This window comes from Marmota marmota, unplaced genomic scaffold (genome assembly GCF_001458135.2).
Source record: "Marmota marmota marmota unplaced genomic scaffold, marMar, whole genome shotgun sequence".
In the NCBI taxonomy this organism is placed as follows: Eukaryota; Metazoa; Chordata; class Mammalia; order Rodentia; family Sciuridae; genus Marmota; species Marmota marmota.
Window position 1 is genome coordinate 31,840,785 of NW_026000016.1, and position 17,597 is coordinate 31,858,381.

Consider the following 17,597-nt stretch of genomic DNA (forward strand, 5'->3'; position numbering starts at 1 on the left):
TTGTGTCTAAATTTTTTTATTTGATTCAATTGATAAATAAATACAAGAGAATTTTTGTGAAACCACTGGTAATATAGTAAACTTTAAAGAATTTATTTCAATTTTACTCATTATATTTCTTGGAATGGGAATATATACAATCTTCAGCAATAAATGCTTAATGGTTTAAATTTGCACTTACCCCATTTGCAGAAACTTGAAAATCATTCCAATTAAATGAAAAAACAAAATTTTTTTCTCTAACAATTGAAATTATATCCAAAATAACACATTTACAATAGCCAAAACTTTCAGCCAAAAACCCAAATCTACAATCTCATTTAACAAAATGGCCTACATTTAAGTTATTTTGATTATTAATACTTTAAAAAAAATAAAAGGAAAGGTGGCTCTTAAAACAAGGCAGATTAGCAACTGAGTTTTCCCTTCTGGGCCCTCAAAGCTTTGCCTTTGATTATTATTTTTATTTCATCTTTTCTGAAATAGACAATTGCTCCAACTTGAAAGAAAGTTCACATGGACTTTTTGCACCATTTTCAGGAACAGCTCTTTCTACATGGTGATGCATGCTAAGACTTAAGAACTTCCAACAATGAGAATCAGAAAGTGACCCACGATTAAAAAAAAAAAAAAAAAAAATCCTAAAAGTCTTACTACACAGTGGAATCTGGTATTCAAAATAATAATGTTTTTTAATTACATGATATTTTTTCACAAACGTAGCACCTCATCAAATATCTGGTAAACACACTGAAATCACAATAAGGGTTGGGAGACCAACTTTCAAAAAGAATTGTTATTCACTTAAGATAACATTGCAAGACAAGTCTCAGGCACAATAAAGATTAGGAATGCAGTCTGTTGGTTCCCATGCTCCAGGGAATACTCCTCTGTATGGACACCATCCTATTAAGATGTGGTACTATGATAACAAAACCAACAAAGAGTAGCTAAACATTAAAATGGATACTGCTTTGCAAATAATCTGTTAAATGTGTTTGTAAAACTAAAAAACCTTCCAAAACATTAAGAGATATGATTATTTTATCTCCTTATTCCAGGTAATTCTGTTAAAAAGATAATAAATGACACCCAATTTATCTTATAAAGCCTCATTGTAAAAACTAATGTACTGAAATCCAGGAAAATTTAATTTTCATCTTAATTTAACAAAACTACCATTCATTTTAGTGAGTTTTCACAAACTGTACTCTTGACCTGAAGAATCACTTTTTTTATGCCTCGGAGACGGGGTGGTCTTTGTAGGGGACGGGGATGCAGTACCAGGCGAGTCGGTTCCTCCATCAGAAGTACTTGGTGATGATGCCAGATAGGGAACTTTCTTTCTTCCAAGGAATCCTCCCCCTTCAAATCCTCCTTTCTTCCTTAACTCTACTTTATTTTCATTTTCATCTTCTGATGACCTCTTTTTGGATTCAGAAAAAACTTCAGCTGTTTTATGTACCTCTAATCCACTATCCAATTCTTTCAAACTTCTGATTTCTGCTCCAGGAGACTTTCTCTCAGATATATTACATTCCCCTGTTGCCCCCTTCACTTCAGCTTGTATTGGACCCAAATTACCATTTTCAGGAACAGCTCTTTCTACATTTTTGTTCAAATTAATAGTCTGGAAGTCTCTATAACTATGAAAGCTCTCAGTCCTTCTTGCCCTTGCTAACAAAGGACTTTCTCTGTAAGGCCTCATGGAACCATAAGTAGCTGCTTCATGAATGGTTTCATGGTGCTGAAGCTGAAGGCTGAAAAAGGTTTTAAAAATTATAGTTCAGATTTCACCTGCAATTTCTCAGGAGCATATCTCATTAATTAAACTACCAGTAAAAACATATATATAGTATATTATATCCACATTTCTCCCTATAAACCTGTATTTATCAAAAGGGTGTGGTGGGGCATGCCTGTAATCCCAGCAACTGAAGAGGCTGAGGCAGGAGGATCACAAGTTCAAGGCTAGCCTGGGCAACTTAGATCCCATCTCAAAATAAAATAAAAAAGGGCTGGGGATGTAGCCCAGTGGTAGAGTGCCCCTGGGTTCAATCCTTGGTATCAAGGATTGAAAATTTTTTTTATCAAGCAGTCATATATAAATGTAAAATTACCAGCACAAATAATACCATAGATATATAGTTAAGCTAGACTTTTAAATATCTGGAGAAAAAAATAAAAATTTCAAAACCACCAAGGAATCAATATAATTCAGTTCTTCATATTTCAAAACATTTTGTTAATATGGGAAGAAAAAACAGGGCATACTATATCACTGTATTGAAATACATAGTGCCTAAAATATAAGATTATACAAGGTAATATAATCACTTTTGATTAATATTGTCCTGAAACAAGTATAAAAACTTATTTAAGCAAGGTGACATAGGATTTTCCTATTTTCTTTGAGTGAAATCTTAATCACACAATGGGCATTCCAATTGGCAGCAATTCACAAAGTGAATTAAAAGGCAAAAAGTGGTGACTGGGGTTAGAATGCAGAGGTAGAATGCATGCTTAGTACTAAGCATGAAGCCCTGGGTTCAATCCTCAGCCATAAAACAAACAAAACCCCCAAAACCAAAAGGAAAAAGAAAGAAAAAACTGGTTTCCTATGAAAAGAACCAGACAATGCCCAATGTATATAAAGAAATTTGCTAAAATAGAAAAAAAGAATATTAACAAAGTCTGCACTGCTTTAAAAATATGGCTTTTAGAACAACTATGTGATTATGTCAGTTAATTTTCCCCAAAACAATCATACCCAGCTCTTCAACTTACCTAGAATTTGATTCTCGAAGGCGGCTATGCTGAACCACAGAAGTTGCTGGACTAATATTAGGTGTAGCACAGCGAGATGTGCTGAGATCACATTGATCTAGTAATTTGAGTAGTTCTTCTTCAGTTGGACCACCTACATCTTAGGAAAGCAAACAATCATTATAATCTCTGATGTTAAAAGCTTGCCCGGTGACAAACTTCTTTCCATGTGGGAACCTACCCTTATCTTCACTTTTATTAACCATATCCATAGCAGTGGTCAGATCCCACATTTGAATGCTGCCATTTGTATGGCCTGTGAACAAGTAGCGCCTTGGCCTTGAGCCCATCCTACTGGATCCCTCACATTCTCTCACTGTAAATGAGGATATTGTAGTACAGTCAACAGCTTGGATCTCACATATTCTGCAAAAGACATTGTACAGTTATAACTGGGGGAAGAAATAGCATCTTAATAGTTAACATGTTCTGTTCTTATTTGCAAAGATACAGTTGAGTACATAGAGGTCAAAGAAAGTCAACATGAAGAAAATTCAAGTTTTGTTTCTTTGACACTAGAGAAAACAATGTATAAACTAACAGAAAAAAAGCAATACCTTAGGTTAAAAAAAAACAGAGCTTTGATGAGAATGAACAATTCTTTAAAAAGAAGCTGTGAAAAAAGAAAGAAAGCATGATAGAAAAGATCTTTTTCAAGACATTAAAATTTATATGCAAATTTAAAAAATCTGAAACCAGGAAAACTACACCTCTCTATAGAGACAGAGATAGCCAATGTTGTATTCTCCATTAAGACACTCCTTATCAAAGCAGTTTTATAGCCATTTATTGATTTTCAAAAAGGATAAAAGAGCCTGAAATGGAACAATTATTATCCACCCTGACAAATGAGGAAACCAAAGGCTAATGTGAGCAAAGGATTTTTCCCAAAGCCATAAGGGTTAGATGAATTGTAATTCAGTGAATTATTTATCTCAGTTTACTTCATAACAGTGTTTGAGGCACTTATTTAAAAAAAGAAAAAAGAAAGAAACAAACAATAAGTACCAAGCAAATGTAAGGTGAAAATTAAGGAGGAAGAGGAAATACCATCCAAATAAATATGAGAAACATAGTAGGAACAGAACGTGAAGCTTAGGTCAACTTCCTAGTAGGCAAGGCAAAAGGGGGCGGGGTGCGGTGTGGGGAGGGATGCAAATTCCTACATGCCCATATACAAGGTGAAACAGGCTATTCTTATTCTAGTCTCACTCCTGATCTCAAGGAAAATGCTTTTTTCACCACTGAGTCTGAGGTTTGAAACAATTATTTCCTAGACATTAGTAGATTAAGGAATTTCCCTCTTTTGGTTTAATTAACAGAATGGTTTTTATTTATTTATTTTTAGTTGTTAGATGGACACAATACCTTTATTTATTTTTTTTTAAGTGGTGCTGATCGAACCCAGTGCTTCACGTGTAAGTCTTGTGCTCTACCACTGAGCTACAACCCCAGTAGAATTTTTAAAAATCATAAATGTGGGCTGGGGATGTGGCTCAAGCGGTAGCGCGCTCGCCTGGCATGCATGCGGTCTGGGTTCAATCCTCAGCACCACATACAAACAAAGATGTTTTGTCCGCTGAAAACTAAAAAATAAATATTAAAAAAAAATTCTCTCTCTCTCTCTCTCTTTAAAAAAAAAATCATAAATGAGTGTGTAATTGTCAAATGTTTTTTCTATTTATCAAGATAACTTTTCTTAATACTGTTAACAAGGTGAATAACATGTATTTTTTAATAATATTTGTAAATTGATTTTTTTTAAAGCTAGATTTTTGTCTTATGTTTAAAATAAACACATCAACATTTATATATGCATGAAAATACAAATGATTTTGCTTTTTTTTTTGTATAGGATAGACTCCTTAGGATATGTCTTCAAATTTTTCTACAAGTATTTCCTTTTATTTTACTTTTCCCTGTTTATAATCCCAATTCTCTTTAAATAGCACACTTTGGTTTACAAAAGCTTCATAAAGGGCTGGTCTTCTATTTGATTCTACAAAATAACTTCTGCTTGTTATTTTAATAACTATAGGACTTCCTTTGGAATGATACACTTAAAAATAAATAAAATTTGTTTTATCATGCAAAAATTGCAGTTGATTACATAATGTCTGAAATAACAGAAGAGGGTGATGTGAAAAATTAATATAGAGATATACTACATTATCAGAGCATAATAGTTTAAATAAACATTTGGCAGCTTCTTCAATAAATATGCACTGAACACTAAATCACAATGATTTATAACATGCTGAAAAAAGGCAACCAAGAAATTTTAAAAACATCAATAGCATAAGTAACATTAAAAAGAAAACTAATAATGTGCTTAATGACTCTTGAAGAGGAATTTTAGTTTCTTCACTTGTTTAACATGCAAAAAATAGTTTTTAAAGAAATGCCAATCTGAGGTTACAAATAATATTTTAAAGGAAATAAAATTTCAGTCAATGCAAAAGGAAGAGAAAAACTTCTATTGAACAACTATTATAGTAAGGGATTATGCAAGATATTTCACATTTTTTGACTCATTTTACCTTGTCACATTACACCATCAAAATAGTTGAACCTTATTTTGTAAAGAAACCAAGGCTAAGAAAAACAAAGTAACTTAAGCTTATAGCCAATGAAAGGAGTGCCAAAATTAGAATTTTATTCATCTGTCTGTATCAAATTCACTGTTCTTCACTTAATGTTTGAATAGAAATCATTTCTGAAGATGAAATCAGAAGAATACTGCCAGTATCATATAATGATAACAGCAGCATTCTCATTGTGCAAGTCAGGAGGTAAATACATAAAGGCAGCATTCTTGTTCTCATGGAGACAATTTCTTTCTATATTCACGTAGACAGAAGGGGGTAAATGCTATAAAATACGAAATGAAATGGGTGCTAAATGGTAAGCTGTGCCAAGATTATGCAAATTATAATTATTATTGATCAAGGTTTAACTGCTTTATCATTTTTATTCTAGAAGGGAACACTATCAGAAAACCTGTAATATATTTTATGATATAATGTATACAATTTGTGATGAGATGGGAAATATTTACATTCTAGAGTGTTTGTTTTCTTAAGAAAAAATTGAATATTTTTAAGAAAAAATAGTTATGTTTGGACATGAAAGAAGTTTACTATGTCCCTTTTTTTTATTGTATCACTAGCTCTTCCTACCTGTCCACAGAATCTGTAAAAATCTTAATGAATCTTAGAGAGTAAGTGCTAAGTAAATTGTTTTAATGTTAATTTATAATAATAATAATGAGATAATGAATAGATGTCTCTCAATTTTTCTATTGCACTCTTTCATCAATATATATTATGCCATGCATTCTGTAAGATAGCATTTCTTCATCTTTAGAGTAAAGTATTACCTTTTCCCAGTAGATGAAAGTCTCACAAATAGTTTGTTAGTGATGGGAACAACTTTCTGGATAAACACCTGTTGATCATCTCGTTCTCCAAAAGGCCCTTGGTCATACAACAGAAAATGTCGAAAGAAGTTAATTAGAATGTAATTTAATTTTACAATAGGAACATTAATATTAATACCCCTCTACCAAAAAGAATTTCTCACACTATTAGTTTAGCATTGAGTTTCAAGTCAAAATCAGACACAAAAATGCAACGATTCAACTTGCATTAACATTTTTAGAATACACAATAATTCAAAATTATATTTTATGTACTAACACTATAAAAGCTGAAGGCAATAGTCTGAATAAAGAGCCACATTAAACAGCATTAGAAGGAGAGCTGTTAAAATATTTACTATGTTTGGGGATGTACTTAGATTCTTTTAACTTAAAAAGGGGATATGGAGGTATAGATCAGAGGTAGAATGAATACACCCTCAGCATGTACAAGGTCCTGGATTTGATCCCTAGCACTAAAGCAACAACAGCCCCCACTCTACCCCCCAAAAGGGGAGAGAATGTACAAAGTCAGTCACTTCATGTATTCATTTTACTTTTCTGAAAAGCCAACATGCAAAAATCAAAAATATAATTCTGTTTAACGCCACTAAACAGAAACAACTTCACAGAGTAATTGGTAAACTAAAACAGACATCAGCAGCAAAGTGTAATATGAAATCTACTTCAGGTTGAGTATCCCATATACAAAATGCTTGGAACTAGAAGTATTTCAAATTTTGGATTTTTTCAGATTTTGGAAATTTGCATATACACAACAATGAGCTATTTTGGGGATGGAACCCAAGTCTAAATATGAAATTTGTGTTCCACATACACCTTATACATTGACTAAAGGAAATACTATATAATATTTCTAATAATTCTGTACATGAAATAAAGTTTCATGGTATAGGATTTTCTACTTTTCATGTTGGGGCTCAAAAAGTTTTGGATACTGAAGCATTTGGGATTTAGATTTTTGGAATAGGTACACACAATCTAACAAAGACAGATTCAATTATTTTCACTTTATTGTACTGAGCAAGGCAGGTACATACCTATTATATTTTAGAAAGATTCTGAACAACAACATAAGAAAAACTGTTAATATGCAAAACTTAAAGACACAATTTTAATAAATGTCTTCCTATTATACTCATTAGCTAAAGTACCAATTTATTTTCATATGAAGCATATGATAAACAACAAAAATTTTAAAGACAATAATCCAAATTATCTCATATGAATCATGCCTATTTAATAAATGAAATATCTTTATGAGTAGTACTTTATTTTGCTTACTATGTGCCATAGTGTAAGTGCTTTATTCATCAAGTACTAATTCACCCTAATAATCATAATAACCATGTAAAGAAGGTCATATTATTATCACCATTTTACAGATGAGTAAAGTAAAGCACCAAGAGACTAGCTCACCAGAGGTCTCATAGGTCCTCTGGGATAGAGCGTGTTATGATTTGGATGTGAGTTGTCCCCCCAAAAGCTCACGTGTGAGACAATGCACAACAGTTCAGAGGAAAAAATGATTGGATTCTAAGAATCTTTGATTTAATCTTTGATTTAATCCCCTGATAGGGATTAATTGAGTGATAACTAAAGTGGTAGGGTGTGGCTGAAGGAGGTGGAATTGGGGCATGGCTTTGAGTATGTATTTGTATCTGGCAAGTAAAGTCTCTCTCTCCCCTTCCTGATCACCCTGATGTGAGCTGCTTCCCTCTGCCACACTCTTTCTGCCATGGTGTTTAGCCTCACTACAAGCCCCAAGGAATGGAGCTGGCCTTCTCTGGACTAAGACCTCTGAAACCATGAGCCCTCAAGTAAACCTTTCCTCCTCTACAGTTGTTCTGGTCAGATCCTTTTAGTCACAAAATCAAAAAAGCTCACTAAAACACAGCTTGAACTCCGAGGAGCCCAAGCTATATGGTTCCAGTCTGCTGGCTCTTCACTAAACTATGCAGTTGCTGAATTATTGGAGAACCTTCTGATGTCTAAGTCTATTGGGAATGATAGTCCTCATTCAATAACTGTTAACAAAGTCAAAATAGTAAAATAGTAATGATGAATAAAATACATAGGACTGAGAAGATTATGGAACTGTATCTTCACTCCCCTTAAACTTTATATTCACATTAAATGCTCCCATAACCTAACTCTTCATACCTTAATCATCTGATGACCTCAACCAATATATAGATTCTCCAAACTCTCCCAAATTGGCACCTTCCTTGGAACACAAAATAAGCTCATATCTTTTCTATTTTTGGTGGGGAGACAGGAAGAGGAATCAAAACTGAGCTCTGAACTCCCTACTTGCCTTTTAACTTTTTAATTTCATGGTCAACTCCAATATCTACTAATCCACTACCCACTGCAATCTAGATTTCACCCACAGCATTCTCAACTGTGTTCCACTGTTCTGTTTGTCCATCCCTTACATTATTTATTTATTAATTTTAAGTATAAGAGGAAATAAAAATCTCTCTGCCCCCTTTATTTTAGTGGGCTTTAAAGTTAATTCACAGAATTGTTTGTTATTTTTATATTCACATTAAACTTGTTTTCCCTGAACAATACCTACCAGAGCTTTCACTGCTTATTATTATTTCGTACTGAGGATTGAACCCAGGGGTGTTTAACCATTGAGCCTTATCCCTAGCCATTCTTTTTTTATTTAGAAACAGGGTCTCACTGAGTTGCTAAGTGCCTTGCTAAGTTGCTGAGGCTCACTTTGAACTCTCAATCCTCCTGCTTCAGCCTCCCAAGCCACAGGGATTACAAGCATACACCACCAATCCCAGCTTCACTAATTCTTAAATGCTGATGACTCATAAACATAATTTCCAGTAAGGTCTCTTACCCTCATCCCTTCATATCATGGAATATCCACAGACACCACTGCTCAAAATATATCATCTAAATTCACCTTCCTTTTCAAAATAAGCCCCACTTTCTATATTTCTTTATTTCAGTTAACAGAATTCAGTTACTTCATTTCCCAAGTAAGACCCCTGAGTCAGCTTAGACTCCAACCTCTCTTGAACTTACCACATATGATCAATCACCACCATGCCCGTTAGTTTTTTTTTTTAAATATAATTTTAGTTGTCAATGAACTTTTATTTATTTATATGTTGTGCTGAGAATCAAACCTAGTGCCTCATACATGCTAGGCAAGTGCTCTACCACTGAGCCATAACCCCAGCCTGCCCTTCAGTTCTTACTGAATGAGTTCTTTTTTTGATAACTAATAATGGGTGCCTTGCGTCACAGTTCTCTAAGCCTTCTTGGACATGCACATGAAAAATGAACTATAACACTAATTAGGTATCACTGTCAAAATTCTTCAAAAGCTCCCCATTACTTATAAAGATAAAATCTAAATTCCTAAGTTTATTGTACAGAAAGGCCTTCCATTATGTGGCCTTTGCCTATCAACCCAATCTTATCCCTATATTCTATAGTCCAGCACTTAATGACCTTTTTGACATTTTCCAAACTTTCCAGGTTCTCTGGGCCTGTGTTCTTTTAACATGTTCTTTTTGTTCTAGCATAAATGTTCCAACTCTAGAATCTCCAAAATCCAACAAAAACCTACTCATGCTGCATGTGTCAGTTCAAGCACTAAGACCTTGCTAAAGTGTTCTTTATGAATGTTAGTTTTCATCAATGCTAAGTGGGGATAATATCTACTTCATATTATCGTCAAGAAGATTATAAATATACTGTTGCTATCTCTGCTGAGTGCTTTTAGCTCCTTGCCCTTAAGCATAATTGCGGCAAAATGCGATTGTTTTCTTTTTATTCCCACTGCAAGTACTATCAATTGATTTTCACTGTCCTGTATTTTTTTAGATTCCTAATGCCTGGAGAAAAACTACTAAATAATCACTTGTTGGATTAAAAAAATACAAACTTCCAGTTCCCAGCAACATGTAGGGAAATAAGATCACACAGCAATTGCTAAAACTGAGGCAATGAACATTATTTTTACTAAATATACTAAGACTGAGGTAGTACAATTGTTTTAAAGCATTTTGAAATCTTTACTATGGGAACATATTCGTAAATTTCCAGTATATGTAAAATTCATAGAAAAATCAATTCTAATGTACTCCTTTTTATCGTAATTTTCACTTACATAAAATAACTGGAAAGGTTCTCTTCTAGAGAACTATTGTAGGAATAGTAAGATACAATTACACATATAGGAGATTCTTTCAAATGAGCCCTTGTGGGAAATAATCTGTCTCCATGATGACTCTGTATATGTATTTGTGTGTATGTGAGTTCTCATTCATAGTATGTATAGTATAGAGACAAATACGATTAACTTTGCATGCCTTTTACTGAAATCAGAGCATCAATGAAGACATAATACATTGTTTCCTAATGAATATTATAATGCCATCAAAATAACTGATTATTTTAAAGTATCAGCCTTTTTCTAGCTGCAAATTTTATTTTCAGATCAAATAAAAATATTAAAAGTTTTTGATGGTCATCATTGTACAAAATACATGTACGAAGATGTGAATTTGGTGTCAACATACCTTATATACAAACAGAGATATGATAAATTGTGGTATAATGTGTATTAAGAATTGTAATGCAAAAAAAAAAAGAGTATAATGGCAAAATTTGGCATGAACATACGTTATATACAGAGTTATGAAAAATTGTGCTGGAAATGGATAATAATGGATATAATGCATTCCAATATTGTCATGTATGTAAGAAATAAATTTAAAAAAATAAAAAGTTTCATGTATGTATGAAATAAATTTTAAAAATAAAAAATAAAAAAGTTTTAATATCAAGAATGGAAGCTAAAATAAAAATATTAAGTTTGAAATGTACACAGATATTATAGTTTTAGTTATAAACAAAAGTTGCTAGCATTTGAAGATGACATAAAGTGAGGAAACACTAATAAGATAAAAAATTTGCTCTTAACTTTTTTTTTAAATTTTAGTTTTAGATGGACATAATAACTTTAATAATTTTTTTTACGTGGGCTGAGGATCAAACTCAGTGACTCACACGTGCCAGGCAAGCACTCCACTACTGAGCCCCAGCCCCAGCCCATCTTATATAACTTTTTAAACAATGAAAAAATACTTCAATATTATAAATGAATTCACAGAATCTAATGAGAAAAATGTACTAAAACTGTTTTGAGTTTCAAAATTGAAATAAAAAATTCATATTTAAAATTTATTTTTAGATTTACTATAGTTGATATATTTCTTCTGAACTATCCACATAATATTTGAAAATTCCCCCAAATAACCTAACTTACCTATGTCATTTCCAGAGGAATAGCTACCATGACTTTCTGTCTCCTCCAGAGACAATATCTTGAATGATGCTAAAGGAGTGGAACCTGGCTGAGTAGAGATCATTCCTCTGAATCGTGTTACTGTCCATGTGCGGACATGATTATTATCTGCACAGACTAGAAGAGAAAAAGAACACAAAAAGGTTACAAAGTACAGATTATAAGGGCAGTACCAAAATCACTTTTTTAAACACATTTAAGCTTTTCACTATGATATACATTAAATAGATCTTAGTACATTTTAAGTAGCAAATGACATATTTATCATAGAATTATACTCAAATTGTACCTAGCTGAAAAAGGTACAAATATAAGGTAGATCACTAAATATATGGTTTCTTATAAAAATAGACTGTAAGGTTTAAATATAGGAAAGATTAAAGAAATGTATACATAAGAGAAAAAATACTGATTATCCAAGAAAATACTGATTAGCCTATTCTTTGGTCAAACTACAGAGTTAACAGTTGCTTAGCTTATTTTTTAAAACTTAGAAATTGTTTCTGCTAATATTACTCAAATGTTAAATAGTCTAGATAAAGAGTTATATAAAAATTATTATTAAAAATGATATTTGTCAAATATAGGAACAGGAGCTATTTATTGCCTACTCATAGTTATATAAAGGAACATCAAAATTCTATATTAGAGCTCAGCATTATTTTTGAGAGTGTGCTTTAAGAAACTTGTTCCAATTAGTCTGTTTTTTGAATTTAAATACTATTCAATGGATATGTAATGAGATATTTCCTAGTCTATCTCCATTTTTTTTGTCTGGATAGGTACTCTATTAAAAATTTTACATCAAAAAATAATATCACTATTGCTTACATTTTTGGTATGCCTTTGTAAAAAAAATACTAATTTTCCATTTATAATGATTTTCGAAAATTTGTTAATGTTACAATGAGCTACAAACTCATCAGTAAACACTTATAAAATATCCCAAACTTCTTCCATATACACATACCATTTCCTACTGGTTTCTTATAAAATGACATTCCTTATGAAATATCAGTTATGTATTTTAAACCACACTTTAGAAAAATGATCTAGTTTTAGCAAACAGCAACAAGTAACTTCTGATTATTTTTTATTCTGATGCAACAAAATTCTCATTTCTCAGAGCATTTTTCTGATAAAAAAAAAAAAAAAGAAACATTTAGTTTCAGACTGTTTAATCAGTTACATGGGGAAAAAATTCCTGATTTTCACTATTAAGTTTACTGGGATTCAGAAAAATAAATACCTTTGGCTGACTCAACTGAGTCATAAGGACAATTTTGTTAATATTAATTAAGTAAAATTTTTTATTTCAGAAAGAAAGTGATTACATTTACACTGATATCCACCAGGTAGCAGAAAAACATAAATATGAATACATGAAGAACTCAAGATTTTTGAGTAAACTAGATAATTTTCTTGATTAGCCTATTTAAATTTCAAACCCACATGAAATTTTCATGTTAAAATACAAATTATAACAAGCAGTTCTTTAGCATCACATCCTACAATAACATTACAACCACCAAAATAACAGCAACTGCTACTATCTCTAAGCATTGTCATTTAAATATCACAACTACTGACAAAATAGTCTATATTCTCACAGAATTAAATTGCCTTATTTTATGCATCTGTTTATGCACATGTGCCAAGGACTGTGCTGAGAAAAGGTGAGAGAACAAAAGTTCCTACAGGTAGAACCTCCTTTCTTGAAGAGGGAAATAGGTGTTAAATGAACACATAAATGATCAAATGATAAGTCTTCAAAGAAAACAAACTATTAGAGAAAGTTACTGTTGATAGAGGTTTAGCTGATTTGTACTGGTGGCCAATGAACCCTCACTGAGGAGGTATTTGAAATGAGACCTGAGTAACAAGAAAGCAGCCAAAACATATCCAGAAGCAAAATATTTCAAATAAAATGAATAAAGAACAAAAATTCTAAAACATCTTTAGGAAACAGAAAGGTCTTAAGCAAGAGAAACATAGGTGGGGAATTAGGAAACAACCTGAAAGGTAAATAGGATCTAGAATAGGAAAAGCCACACAGGCAATGGTAGAAATTTAAATTTATTTTTAAATACAATAGGAAGCCATTGGATATTAGGTCTGGATTATATTTCTAAGAGATATTTCTGCCTACTGTGTGGAATATGTACCACAGAGAGGCAAGATAAAAACATGTAAGAGTTGACAAGCTGCTACAATAACCTAAGGAAAAATGATAACAATGTGAATCACTAGATTGGTAGCAACAAAAAACCATCAGATTTGTGACACAGGATGCAGCAAAACCAATATAATTTATTGTTGGATTGCATGTACATGATGGAAAACATGAAAGAAAAATCAAGAGCAGTTCCTATATTTTTTTAAATAAATGAATAGATAATAATATTTTAATACTTGTATGGTTTTTTGAATCAGCAGCTAATCAATCATTAAAATGTTCTGTTTTATCTAGTTTCAATTTGAGTTGCCTATTAAATGTAATCCAGTGATACAGACACTAGGTACACAAATTTCCACTCCCTGGATGACCACAAGTCAAAGAAGTATGGGGTAACTGTCAATATAGATAATAATTACTACTCAAATCACCAGATAAGATAAGTAAAACAAAAATCCTCCAGGGAAATCCAACATTTAGCAATTGGACAAAAGAGAAACCAGCTCCCCAGTGGGGCAGGTGAGTGTCAGATGAGTATTGCTTTATGAAAGCCTGAAGTAGAGACTGTTTTAGGAAGACCTACTTACACCCCAAGCAATCAGACACGTGTGTTCATTTATTCATCCATGGACAAGATTTTGGCTCCACTTGGTGTTTGATCATACAGAGAAAAATGTATCACCTTTTAGACATTCTTAAATAAACAAACACATTGTGGGAAAATGCTCATAAAAATTTTAAGTTGGACAGGAATTGCTGTACAAAAGAGGTAAATGTTAGACTCCTCTAAAAAGCAAACTCGACTGATATACCTAACACATTATTCAAGAAGTTTTTTTAGAAATCTATTGTATACAACGAATTTCTTAAGGGAATTTTACTTTGTGATCAAAAAGTAGTACTTGTTAAACAACAAAATTAGTATCCGATTTTCATATATCTAGGATCCAAATATGTGACTATATAAAATCATTTAAAAATTTTTATGGCTATAAGGAGCCACAAACCCACAAAAAATATTATTTTTTAAATAATCTTTTTATACAATCTACTAATTCTCAATATTTTTATGATGATCACACAGTAAAATAGACATCTAAATCTACTTTAGCATTATACTGGTTGATAAGATAATCAACCAAATTTATATTAAAAATTAAACTTATAAAGCTTCTAAGTAAAAAAATTCAACAGGGTTATAAATATTTTCAAATAAAATATACCATAAGAACAAAATATTAGAACAGAGAATAAATAAGAGATAAGATAGCTCCTAAATCTGTATATCCTACAACCAGGCAAAGTCAAAGAAATCTAAAAACAGTCATAACATTTCTCAGTTATTAAACTTTTCTATCATTTCTTTTACTATATTTTCCTCACATAAAACTCTGCTAATAGTCTTAGTTTGTAAGAGTATAGAAAATAACGCACAGGGCAAAAGTTCACAAGGGGGAACTGCTTATTGGTACTAACAGAATCACTTTACCAGATACAAGATGCTTCTCTGACAGCATGATTTTTGTAACAGGGCTTCGGTGAACTGTGAAAGTCTGAAAAAGCTGAGGACCCGACCCAACTGTCTCTGGGTGCTGTACAATCACTCGTACTGCTCCAGAACTTGTACCATAGGCGATCTCAATCCAGTTACCACTGACACCTACACAAAGTCAAAAGTCAACACGTGGTATATTAGGCAAAAATAAAAAGAAAGTTACCCTTGCAAAGTTCCCTGTGATATCAGATGCAGAATAGGATTCAGAGCTTATGTGCAAAATCCACTCAAAGAAATCTTAAGACATCTCTGCCATCTTAAAATCAATATTTTCTTTACAAATCTTTTCTAACACTTGCTCCAAGATAAATTGTTCACCTCTTCACTTGTACTATACATTAGGTTCTATCATGGTAATAACACACTAATCCCACACTTTTTTTTCATGTATACCTGAGTCTATTCCTTATTGTTAAAAGACTGAATCATAATCATTGTTTTGTCACCTTAAAGAGTGAATGAAACACAGAAGGTACTCAATACATGTTTAAAGAATTAGTAAGTCTGCAATGCCAAGACTGCCACTAAAACAATATTCCATATAACTTCTCACCTAGAATGAACATCCCTTTTACTTGTCACAATACTGAATCATTCTTGAATAATCAAGTATTAAATATACTACTTAATACTTAACAGTTTCAAAACATTAGACTATGGAATAAATACACTCATTGTATTTCTTATACTGCTTCTTCTAATGATGTAAGGTTCAGCTGTGGTCTTCTTCTTCTTCTTTTTTTTTTAAATAAGTGCCAGACTCCATTACGAATTTAAAGACAAGATGGAGCTCAGTGACCTAAAACAAAAGTGCTTTGATTTATAAAACTTTCCTAGTTTTATCTCCACTTATAAATTAGATTGGGGGGGACCCACAACCCATTCTATTATTTCTAGAGCAGGGGCAGGAAAACTTTCCATAAAAGGACAAATAGAAAATACTTTAAATTTTGCATGCCATACTGACTCTGTTACAACCGCTCAACTCTCATTGAGACAGAAAAGCAACCATAGACAACACATAAAACTTTTAACAAAAACAGCTGGCTGGGGCAGCATTCCACAGTTTGCTGACCTTTCTTCAAGAGCAACATAGTTTAAATCCTACTACAATTTCAATCCCATTCATCTGTTACACTAGAAAAATTTTTTCACAATACAGGTCATTCCTTTAATGAATTCAAAAATTCTTAACATTTACAGAAGCAGTCTACTAATTTTATTACAATGGCCTCTGAAAGGAAGTCGAAGTTATACACATTTAACTTCTAAATAAAATGTCTTTTTCCATAACTTAAATTTTAAAATTCCCAAGGTGGGTTGGGAGTGTAACTCAATGGTAGAGTGCTCACTTAGTAGGCATAATGCCCTGGATTAAAATTAAAAGAAAAAAAATTCCAATTCAAACACATACGCTTCAAAGATTGCTTCACTGGTGTTGCTGCTGCTACTATTAATAAATTAAAGCTCCTAATTTCAAAGCAAAATCAGTTATTTTAATACCAACATAAATGCAAAAGAACAATAAGAAAGCACCAAGTTAGTTTTACCCAGCTGCATAGTCAACTATAAATAAAAACACATTCTCAAAAGAAATTTACAATAAATTTACAATAAATGGCCATGTACTAACTTGTTTTGGGTGTGAGGTAAACACTCAGAGCAGTAATAGCATCATTTGAAGGATCATGATAGAGTTCAGTTACAAGAAGATCATTATCCTTCATTCGCAAAGGGAACTTCTGCATATCTAAAACATAAAAATTTTAAATAGCAATAAATAATATATCTATTTAAAATTTTAAAAGTAATGTTTTCCTGTTTTCACTTAAATAATAATTAAAATAGGAGCATTTTAAGTGTCTATATACTTACCTATATAATATATTGATCCATTGTTACATCCCAATAGGAGGAATGACCCAGCAGTGTCATAACTAGTTATAGGAACAACGTCTTGAACCTAATGTGGTGAAATTATTAGATGTTAAAAGTAATTATAATTTCCATTTTCCACTCAACTTCCTCAAAATTTTGATTCTTTTGATAAAAAGCAACAAATATCCAATTTTTGTAGAGCTCAGAAAATAAACCTTCTTTATGTACACATGCACACACACATGCCACAGGGAACTCTAAAAGCCATCAATATAGTTTCTTTTAATTTTTTTAAAAATTATTTTTCCAACACTAGCATTCTGCTTTCTGAAGTTTGATGAATATCTCCTTTTGCTGCATGTGGTCACTAGATCACAGCCCT

General features: G+C 32.1%; 1 protein-coding gene across 3 annotated transcripts in view; it reads right to left on the minus strand.

The window, feature by feature from the left end:
* Kctd3 (potassium channel tetramerization domain containing 3) overlaps positions 1-17,597 on the minus strand; it is a 58,224-nt gene continuing 40,627 nt past the window's right edge. For 2 of the 3 annotated variants that reach the window (XM_015483642.2, XM_048809382.1), the window contains 8 exons: positions 17,213-17,300; positions 16,971-17,087; positions 15,272-15,442; positions 11,568-11,723; positions 6,206-6,302; positions 3,008-3,192; positions 2,788-2,926; positions 1-1,760 (listed from right to left, as the gene is read on the minus strand). In XM_015483642.2, the coding sequence (XP_015339128.1) occupies positions 1,199-1,760; positions 2,788-2,926; positions 3,008-3,192; positions 6,206-6,302; positions 11,568-11,723; positions 15,272-15,442; positions 16,971-17,087; positions 17,213-17,300 (1,515 nt within the window). In that variant the 3' untranslated portion in view covers positions 1-1,198. The remainder of the gene's footprint in view (positions 1,761-2,787; positions 2,927-3,007; positions 3,193-6,205; positions 6,303-11,567; positions 11,724-15,271; positions 15,443-16,970; positions 17,088-17,212; positions 17,301-17,597) is intronic. The other variant, XM_015483643.2, reaches the window with a different exon arrangement.